Below are 10,328 nucleotides of genomic sequence, written 5' to 3'. Positions count from 1 at the left end.
AGACGATTTGTTACTGTTCTTTGTTTTGTAACGTCTTCTGTATTATATTAAAGTGTACGTCCTTATATGTTATAAGAAGTTCTTCGTGTTTTCTTAAACTGAGTTCTACATGCGCCTCTTAACGCTCAGCTCAGCCATCCACAGACACCACATATATATTATATAAACTTTCATACAATTCATATATTTAATAATATATCAGTTTTATGAAAGTTTATACTGTATGTACTATTCAAATTGTGTACATCTTAATACTTTGAAATATTGTTATAAGTTACACATTGTTTCATTTAACATTTCATTCATAAATCAAAAAAGTCTAGATTATTTTCAGTTACAAATGTCTTGCAAGTTTTAAAAGAACTAGTATTAATATTAGTAGTTAGTAATATAGTTTTAATGCCAAGTTCACATATTTAATTATCAAATAACATAATTTTTTATCTTGCAGGTTTCAGTTACACCACAGTTAACAGAAATTACAAATGTAATGGCCATGGAAGTTATTGAACCTGCTGCAGATTTTTATACTCAAAATATTGATAATCAGCAGGTAAATCTTAAAAATAATTATATTCCATAAAAATACTGTTTTAGCTTATAATGAAATAATTACCTTTCAATCAGAGTTCCACTAAAAAGAAAAGGAAACAACCTGAAGCAGCTGAAGCAATCTACGAGCATGCAAAAAGAAAAAAAGAAACTCTTGAAGAAGAGCACAGTTTAAAAATAAAATTTTTGACAGAAGAACACAACATGAAAATGCAATTGATGAAAGCTCAGCTGAAAGTTCAAGAAAAAATATTACAAATTTTAGAGAATAAACCACCTAGTTTATGTCTTCAATTAACAAATTTATAATGTACTTTTTACACTATATATATATATATATATTGTGCAGAAAAGTGTTAAACTGTTTTTATTCTTTAATATAAAATTTTCTATGAAGTATTTGTGACCTATAGTTTCTTTTTAAAATAATAACACAGTAATAACAAGTAAAACTTATTTAGGAATATTTTATTACTTAACTTTTATGGAGAATTACTTGTTTCAAAAAGTAACTTGTTTTCATTATTATTTGTTTAAATAAAATAAAATTGTTTATAAAATTTAAAAAATAAAATTTTCTTCAAATTGCAGCATCTTTATGCATATTTATATTTAATATATTTATTATCACTAATCCTTCTTCAGCATAAAAGATTTTCTTGAGTAACAAAAATATCTTTTATTTCAAAAAAGAAATTTATTTGGATAATCAAAATTTGATGTATAACAATATTGAAAGTTTTGATATTTTTTACTTATATTGATTTGGCTAACTCTTAAGCAAAATTTTTGGCCCTGAAAAGGGCCTTTTAATAATAATGTCTGAAATATTTGCATAATCTTTTAAGATTATGCAAACATTTCAGAAGTTAAATGCTAAAGAAATCTGCTATTAATGCATTTCTCTTTGCAAATCCAGCTGCATTCTGACTTCTGACAACAGGCACTGGAACATCTTCATTCATGGAAATATCATCAGATTCTGTTGGAACTGTCATATTTCCATGTGAAATTGCAATGTTATGAAGCACTGCAGTGGCAACTATGACAGCCATAGCATTTTGAAGGTTGCAACGTAAACCTACTGATAAACAGGGAAAACGTCGTTTCCACAAACCATATTGCCGTTCCACCGTGTTTCGTGCTTTTATGTGGCATCTGTTATACCTTTCAAAGAAAAAATAATTGATATTAATTTTGAAATATATATGATCATTTAAAACTATATTATGCATTAAATATATTTTAATAATATATATCATAAACTTTAATAATTACCTTTTTTCTTGATCACTTTGTGGATTTAATATTGGTGTTAACAGATAGGCCTTGCATCCATATCCACTGTCACCAAGAAGATGATATTTCGACGGAATGTCTCCTGCTTGAAACATAGCACACAGATGACTATTGGCAAATATAGTGCTATCATGAGAACTACCTGGCCATCTGGCTACTATATTCCTGATTTTCAGTTGGCTATCTGAAACTGTCTGAACATTAATAGAAAAATATCCTTTTCTATTTCGAAATAATTCGGCAGTTTCTCCTCCCGGTGACTGAATTGGAATGTGGGTGCAGTCAATGGCTCCGTACACACATGGAAAACCACTCAAATGAAAAAAGTCTTGACTTATCTGAAAATATAAATATATACTTGATCTATTATTTTTATATTTTATTACAGTTCATACTTTGAAAAGTAATGTATTAATTAAATGAATAAAGACTATATATAATTTAAATTAATGATTCTAATATAGAAACTTGTAAAAAAAAACAATATAAAATTATTTTATTACTATAGTTTCGAAAGATAAAGGGATATTAGGCCTACTTACTTGCGTTCTTTCAGATTCTGTTTTTGGCAACTGAATATAATCTGCTGACATTTGTGCAATTAAAAAACTCACTCTATTAATCGCTCTGCAAGCAGATGATTGACTTAAGTCATTTAAATCGCCTACGACCAACTGAAATGTTCCCGTGGCATAAAAACGTAGAGCCAACAACAGTTGTTCCATCGGCGACATCGCATAATTTCTCGATGATGTAGAAACTAAATTGTCACCAATTCGTTCTACTATGTTTCTTACGCTCTCTTTTGGCAAACGATATCGACATAGAAAGTCGTAATCGTCCAATTGTTCGAAGTCATTTCTTCTTGGAGAAATAATCCGTCGACTTCTTCGTTCCATACGGTCTATATAATCTAGATACTTCAGATTTTCTAGCATCTCGGCTTCGTCCTCGTCGAATGTCGCCATTTTCCCCTGAAATAGATCGCTTTGCGCAGGCGTCAAACCTAGAGTTATCGTCTACTCGCCGATTTTCTAGAGTTAGTTAGAGTTAGGGTTATTGTGTTTGACTCGAAATTCGGAGTTGGTAAATACCAATTTACCAATAACTCGAGAGTTAACCCTAACTCTAACTCTAACTCGTGTTGGTGAATACGGGGGTTAGAGGTGGTTCATAGTAGAAATTTAGAGGTGGTCTAGGTCTTTTCCCTTCAATTGGAGAGTGGAGTTTCCTCTATAGGTTCATTTTGGTCGTAATCTGTCTCGATTTCGTTATCAGGATTTGCGACTTCTGTATCCTCTATGTTATGAGCTGTAGAAGTTGTATCAGTGCACTGTCTCTTTATATCGACTAGGGTATAGTCCTGCGTTGGATTCGCTTGTTTTTGGAGGTCTTTGCCCCTTTGGTTTTCTAAAAATTTTACATCACGTGACACGATTACGGTCGTAGTGGTAGGGTCGAATATTCGGTACGCTTTCCTACAGGATGAGTATCCCACAAAGATTCCTAGTTCCGCCTTTGAGTCAAGTTTACTTCTCTTCATTTTGAGAATCCAATAATATGCTTTACAGACGAATACTTTCAAGTGTCCTACAGTGGGTTTTCTTCCAGAGAACAATTCCTCGGCGGTTCTCTTCATGTCGTTCTGGATGGGTGTCCGATTGCGTACATAAGTGAAGCAATTCATTGCCATCAGCCCAGAAGTTTTTTGGCAGTTCCGCTTCTATTAGTAGCGCTGTGGTACCCTCGATGAGAGTTCTGTTGGCCTTTTCTGCCACGCCGTTTTGAGCAGGGGAGTAGTAATTAGTCAGTTGATGGTTAATACTCTTTATCCTCTAAAAACGTCCTTAGGTTTTCGTTAAGGAATTCTCCCCCGTTATCAGATCTGATTTGTTTGACCTTTCTCGAAGTTGCGTTTTCCACGTTTTTTATGAAGTCTATGATTTCTTCCGGCGTTTCGGATTTGGCTCTTAAGAATTTGGTGAAAAGTTTTCTTGAGTAATCGTCCACAATGGTGAGTACGTACTTTGCTCCTCCCATTGATTCATCTCTGAAGAGTCCGACTAAGTCAAGATGTAGGAGATCGAGAGGATTTTTTGATTTTGTGATCACTGGCTTAAAGGGCTTCCTGGTGAACTTCGCTCGAATGCAGGTATCGCATACAGGTGTGTTGGATTGTGGTACGAGTGGGAATTTGTGTACCATCTCGTTCTTGGCTGAAATGTTCATGTAATTTCCATTGATATGGTAGAGTCGCTTATGCCAGGTCTCCCAGTCATTATGGTGGGATTTCATACTGTATTCATGGCTGGGGGTCCTGAGTCTAACAGTGTATAGGTCTTTCCACTTCTTGCCCAACATGATGACATTTCCTCTTTCGTCAAGTATTTTACAATTCTCGGCGTCGAAGATTATCTTGATTCCCTTCTTTGCCAGTTTGGTTACAGAAATTAAATTGTTGCTCAGATCTGGGGTGTATAGTACGTCTTCAAGAAGTAATCTATTAAAGTTTTCGTCTCTTATTTCTGCGACTCCGATGCCTTCTGAGTGTATGACTTTATTATCGGCCATGGTGATTGTTTTTCTGTCTTCACTCATGTTCTCTAACCATTGGCGATTTGAGGTCATGTGACTGGTAGCCCCACTGTCTATGATCCAGCATGTATCTGGCTCACCGTTTGTGTTTAAAGTCATTAATCTCTGTCGATTGTTATTCTCGTTAGCTGATTTTTCCTTTCTCTGTCGGTTATCGTCCTCTCTAGCTGAGTTTTCCCAAGCTATTTTAGAAGTTTTGAAATTTGATCTTCGGTTATCGAGATCGAAGTAGTTATCTCTTTTGTCTCTATTCCTTGCTTTGTTAATCGGGTTTAACCAACATTCAATTGCCTTGTGATTTGGTTTACGGCAGATGTAGCATAGCATTTTCCTTGTTCGAGATTTTCTTTGTGCATTGTCTTTTGGAGTTTTGTAATTTTGTGAGTGATATGCTCTGTAGGCTGCAAGGTTTTTCCTCTGTTCGGGCCCATTTCTTTCTTCATACCTTTCAAAGGTTTTTCTCACGTCAGGGATCTTTGGTTCTTGTAGGTTGTCGAATTGCATGGTATTAGGTTGTACTTTTGCGGTAAACCTTTCAATAGTGTGGTGATGAATTCGTCGTTTTCTAGTTGAGCCCCCATTATCCTAGCACTCTCTAAAAGTTTTTCTCCTCTTAATAGATAATCTCTCCATGTTTCGTCACGATTCATTACTAATCTCGCCACATTGTTTAAGGCCTCTATCGCTTGTTTCCCTAGGTCCTCTTCATATCTTTCTCTTAAGTGAATCCAAATTTGTTTTGCCGTTCTACACGTTAAGATAAGAGCCACTTGTGTGTCATCCGTCGCGCAAGTTCAAATGCCTCTGGCCTGGGAGTCCGTTTTTTTCCATTTCCCCTCTTCGGCGGATCCGTAGGTGGGTCATCTGTTAACAGATTTTCCAGATCTCTAATTTCTAGGATGGCCATTATACGTTCTTCCAGCTTGTAAAATTGTTACCCGTAAACTTCGGTAACTGACCATGTCCTATTTCGGCCATTCTATTCGTTATAAAGGTTCGGTTTCTAAGATAGCAAATTTAGGCTTACCGTGGCTGGTCGTTCAATCCAGTTGCATCAACGCTGGAATTTTCTTCCTGGGCCCATAACCCTTTGTTACGTTATTGACGCACGCTAAGATATGTGAACTCACAATTAATCCAGCCCTTGAACGGTATAACAACTTTATTCTTAACTAACTGTTTCACAAGCTTTACATTTAAGATAAGCACAACTCGTGCTTCAATGCTACAAAGACGCCCTTTCAGCGTAAATATGCCCGCCGCCCTCCCATAGCCAAATTATAGCCACGACATAAAACACTTAATAATAACAGAAAACAATGGAATGTGTCTTTTTTGCTAAACGATATTCAGCATTATACTATTCGATATATCGATTTCAACTTAAATGTCTAATATAATTCTATTTACAGAAAAAAATTCCGTTTAAAGTTTCAGTCATTATAAATGATTCGAGAGACAAATATTACTTTATCAGGTCATCTACATTAATCATTTTTCCAATAAAAGAACTGATTTCTGTATGCAGCACTCAGAATAAAAGACTAATTGTGTCCAGTAGTAGCATTAAGCACACCATTTTAGATTCAGTTTTCCATCAATGCGACAATATGGCTTCTCCCATATATTAGCCATTTCATTACAAAGATTACAAAGATTTACTTAAGATGTTAATGAATTTCTTCCTATATATCCTATCATTTGCCTTATCAAGCTATAAAAATAGATAAACTGAGTTTCTTTCTTCTTTTCTACATAACTTTGAGTGAGAAGGTTGTTTCAGTGTATTTATTTTGAATAAAATAAACTTTCATCAATTCCATTATTCTATTTAATAAAGTCAACTAGTTTACAGGTTAAATTTTGGCCGAGAGCAGCGTGTTATTTAAATGGGATTCTGGAATGATTAAAGAGTACACCAATGACCCGAGACAAGCTTCAGGTCCCGTTAAATTACGTAACCTGTACCCCACTCATACTAACGCAGACCTCATTCCGTTAAATTATAAGCAGCATCCATAAATTCTATGCTGAGTTTTAAACATTTATTATTAAAATAGTGTGAAACTTACAGTTCCTGCATCAAAAGTTAAGCAAATGCAAACAGTTTTAGTCAGCATATCAGTACACTTCCACACAAGCACCATTTGTCAAGATAAATTATAAAGATACATTTTGTATTTGTATTATGATAATCAACAAACTTATTACAATCTGAAAAGATCGGAATTAGCTCCATACGAATTATTGAAACTTTCGATACGAGTCGGAAAAAACGATAATTCTTCGCAAAATATATTTGACGGAATTCGTTAATGGCAAATTACAAGTACGTATCCATATTTACCGACTGCATAAAAAACTCTAAAATGTTCTTCACTATTTGAATGAATTAATTAAAATAAAATAATTAATATGTCTACCAAAGATCAAAGCCAATGGAATGAAATAAATTTGTAAACAAGCACTTGATATACAAAAAACTTAAACAAACACCTTAATGTTCGCTGAGAAATTTATTAATTTAACTAACGTTTTCGGCTTATTCAATAAGCCATCTTCAGGTTTTAACTTTCGAACAAAAAACAATATCGTTCTATTAAAAGAATACAATAGTTTGAAAAAATTCAAATCATTAGTAACGGACAAAAAATAAAACAAAGAGGATGAACATGGTAATAAAAATAAATAAATATACATAAATAAATAAAAATGGTAATATAAATAAATAAATATACAAAAATATATAAAAACAAAAAAAGAAAAAAAGAAAAAAAAAAAAGAAAAGAACGTGGTAATATAAATAAATATACAATAAAATCGTAAAAGATACAACAAATGTAAGGTAAAAACGTTTTACTCGTGCCCATATATACTACTATCTATCCTAACCAGAAATACTTCCCCATAGAGCTCACGTGTCTCTTATAAATTTTTAACTGCATATTTCCAAGCTGAAGGAAGACCTTCTGCGTCCCTTGCGTTAATACATTTATCTCTTAGTTTGCTTCTGTAAATTTCTATCTTTTCAGCCGCTCTTGCCAAAGTTGGGGAGTGTACCTGCTTTATGATTTTCGCCTCATTCCAATGTACTAAGGATCCCTCCGCCTGCCCCATCTGGGCTAATACCGTTGTGTTGGAACCTTTTCTAATATCATATTTATGTTCCTTGATCCTTATTCCTAGGTTTCTAGTAGTAACCCCTACATAATCTTTATTAATACCTAATAGCTGGTTCTCGTAGGGAATCTTATACACACCCGCCTTATCTTCTTTTTTAACTAACCCTTTATCGTTTCTAAGTATTTTATACAAATTCGGAGCTCTTTTCAAGATCACCCTTGTATCCTTAGTTCTTGCTATTTCTTTCATAATCCCTCCCAGATACTTATTGTATGTAAATTTCGTGTATCTGTAAGGCCCGTGCCTGGTGTTCTTATCATTACTGGCCTCAAATTTTCTAATAATTCCCTCAATGACTTTCCTCCTATAACCTAATGTTCCTGCTATCTGTATAATTCTTTCTATCTCTGTATCCCGGTCTATCACATTTTCACAGTATATAAAGGCCCTTCTAACCAATGCTCTAAATGCTGCTAACTTATATTTATAAGGGTCATTAGAGCTTGCAGGGATATATAGTGGGCTATGTGTAGGTTTAATGAAAACGCCGGTGGATATATGCCCTTTGTTAAATATAACATTAATGTCTAAGAAATGTACTATCCTGGAGCTTTTCTGCTCTAGCTTCAGGTTAAGGCCCTCTTCGTTCTCGTTAATTCTATCTACAAAGTTAGCAATTACTCGATTGTTCCTCCATATTATAAAAACGTCGTCTACATATCTCTTGTAGAATACTATATCCCTTTCGAAGCCCCGCAATACCTTTTCTTCTACTTTACTAACCACAAGCTCGCAGAGGAGCCCCGAAATTGGGCTTCCCATCGGTACTCCCCTTTTTTGCTTATATACTTGTTCTTCGTACCCGAAGAAGGATTCGCAACATACTAGGTTAGCCATTTCTATAACCTCATCTCTGTGTTGTGTTAACGTTGGGTTATCTCTGAACAAGAACTCCATAAGTGCTTCTACACAGGACTCAATCTTAATAGACGGGTACAAACTTTCGTAATCTAACACAGTTCCCACTTCTTCATCCTTCAAAGCGATGCTTTGTAGCTCTTTAACTACCATAACAGGATCCTTTACCACTAATTTATTATTTTCCATCCGTGAGGAGAGGTACTCTTGTAATCTTTTTTCCAGGAAAAATGTAGGTGCTCTTCGTTTTTCCACAATAGGCCTTATTTCTTTTCCCTCTTTATGTGTTTTGGCGAAGGCAAAGAGTCTAGGGAGCCCTGGTCTAGGGTTCCGGCATTTACGGACAAACGGTAAGATCCTCGCTAGTTTGGTTTCCTCCAGTTTTTTAACCCTTCTATCAATAGCTTGAACTATTTTACTGTTGACCTTCACACATTCCGTTTTTCTGATATATTCCTCTAAGGCTCTATCATATGTTTGTTTCCTCATTATGACAATTTGTTTGCTTTTATCTGCTCTTGCCGCAATCAAATTATTCTCTTTTAACCATCCCTTGGTATACCTGATGTCCTTGCTATAGCTTCCTCCTTTCCATTTATTTTGATTTTTTAACACAGTTTTCCAACGAAAATAGTCCTTCTCCACCGGGTCCAAACCACTAATTCCTCTTTCGATCTCCTGGTAAGACGTTTCCCATATCCCCGCATTCTCCGGGACGAAGTTCGGGCCTTTGTTCAGCAGCTCTTTTACCCTATTGGGTACTTCAATTTGGTCCCATACTACGTACGTTGTAACGTTCTTCCTATTATTTTTTGGAACCTGCTTATAGATAATCCACTTCATTCTCTTAATATAGCGTTTCTTTAAGTTCTTGTAAACCTTATCAGTAAAATGTGCCACTCCTAAGTTCATGTCCATAAGCTTATCAGGCTTTTCATTAAAAACTTTGTTTTATTTATTTTTATTTATTTTTTATTTTTTTATTTTTTTATTTTTTTTATATTTTTATTTTTTTATTTTTATTTTTTTATTTTATTTTTTTTTTTATTTTTTTTATTTTTTTGTTTTATTTTTTTATTTTATTTTTTATTTTTTATTTTTTTATTTTTTGTTTTATTTTTTGGAACCTGCTTAAATGGAGGAACAATCGAGTAATTGCTAACTTTGTAGATAGAATTAACGAGAACGAAGAGGGCCTTAACCTGAAGCTAGAGCAGAAAAGCTCCAGGATAGTACATTTCTTAGACATTAATGTTATATTTAACAAAGGGCATATATCCACCGGCGTTTTCATTAAACCTACACATAGCCCACTATATATCCCTGCAAGCTCTAATGACCCTTATAAATATAAGTTAGCAGCATTTAGAGCATTGGTTAGAAGGGCCTTTATATACTGTGAAAATGTGATAGACCGGGATACAGAGATAGAAAGAATTATACAGATAGCAGGAACATTAGGTTATAGGAGGAAAGTCATTGAGGGAATTATTAGAAAATTTGAGGCCAGTAATGATAAGGACACCAGGCACGGGCCTTACAGATACACGAAATTTACATACAATAAGTATCTGGGAGGGATTATGAAAGAAATAGCAAGAACTAAGGATACAAGGGTGATCTTGAAAAGAGCTCCGAATTTGTATAAAATACTTAGAAACGATAAAGGGTTAGTTAAAAAAGAAGATAAGGCGGGTGTGTATAAGATTCTCTACGAGAACCAGCTATTAGGTATTAATAAAGATTATGTAGGGGTTACTACTAGAAACCTAGGAATAAGGATCAAGGAACATAAATATGATATTAGAAAAGGTTCCAACACAACGGTATTAGCCCAGATG

The 10,328-nt window shown here is 34.4% G+C and overlaps 2 protein-coding genes across 2 annotated transcripts; both read right to left on the bottom strand.

The window, feature by feature from the left end:
- Positions 1-1,387: 1,387 nt before the first annotated feature.
- LOC136969167 (putative nuclease HARBI1) lies at positions 1,388-2,913 on the bottom strand. The gene is made up of 3 exons (XM_067263261.1): positions 2,394-2,913; positions 1,831-2,189; positions 1,388-1,719 (listed from the first exon to the last, which is right to left on the bottom strand). Exons 1-3 carry the CDS (start codon positions 2,817-2,819, stop codon positions 1,422-1,424), a joined length of 1,083 nt encoding a protein of 360 aa, XP_067119362.1. The 5' UTR covers positions 2,820-2,913; the 3' UTR covers positions 1,388-1,421.
- A 2,573-nt stretch (positions 2,914-5,486) lies between these two features.
- LOC136969166 (uncharacterized) lies at positions 5,487-8,676 on the bottom strand. The gene is made up of 2 exons (XM_067263260.1): positions 7,733-8,676; positions 5,487-5,589 (listed from the first exon to the last, which is right to left on the bottom strand). The coding sequence occupies exons 1-2, from the start codon at positions 8,674-8,676 to the stop codon at positions 5,487-5,489; spliced, it is 1,047 nt and encodes a 348-aa protein (XP_067119361.1).
- Positions 8,677-10,328: the final 1,652 nt, after the last annotated feature.

This window comes from Centruroides vittatus, unplaced genomic scaffold (genome assembly GCF_030686945.1).
Source record: "Centruroides vittatus isolate TY-2023 unplaced genomic scaffold, ASM3068694v2 contig_1746, whole genome shotgun sequence".
In the NCBI taxonomy this organism is placed as follows: domain Eukaryota; kingdom Metazoa; phylum Arthropoda; class Arachnida; order Scorpiones; family Buthidae; genus Centruroides; species Centruroides vittatus.
Note: the sequence above shows the minus strand (reverse complement) of the source record. Positions and strands in the feature narration are given on the sequence as shown.

Coding starts and splice junctions, on each gene's coding strand:
- LOC136969167 (XM_067263261.1), bottom strand. CDS start 2,819: ATGGCGACATTCGACGAGGACGAAGCCGAGATGCTAGAAAATCTGAAG. Junction 2,190..2,393: donor CAGAATCTGAAAGAACGCAA/GTAAGTAGGCCT, acceptor TTATATTTTCAG/ATAAGTCAAGACTTTTTTCA. Junction 1,720..1,830: donor CAAAGTGATCAAGAAAAAAG/GTAATTATTAAA, acceptor TTTCTTTGAAAG/GTATAACAGATGCCACATAA.
- LOC136969166 (XM_067263260.1), bottom strand. CDS start 8,676: ATGGAAAATAATAAATTAGTGGTAAAGGATCCTGTTATGGTAGTTAAA. Junction 5,590..7,732: donor ATACTTAGAAACGATAAAGG/GTTAGTTAAAAA, acceptor ATACCGTTCAAG/GGCTGGATTAATTGTGAGTT.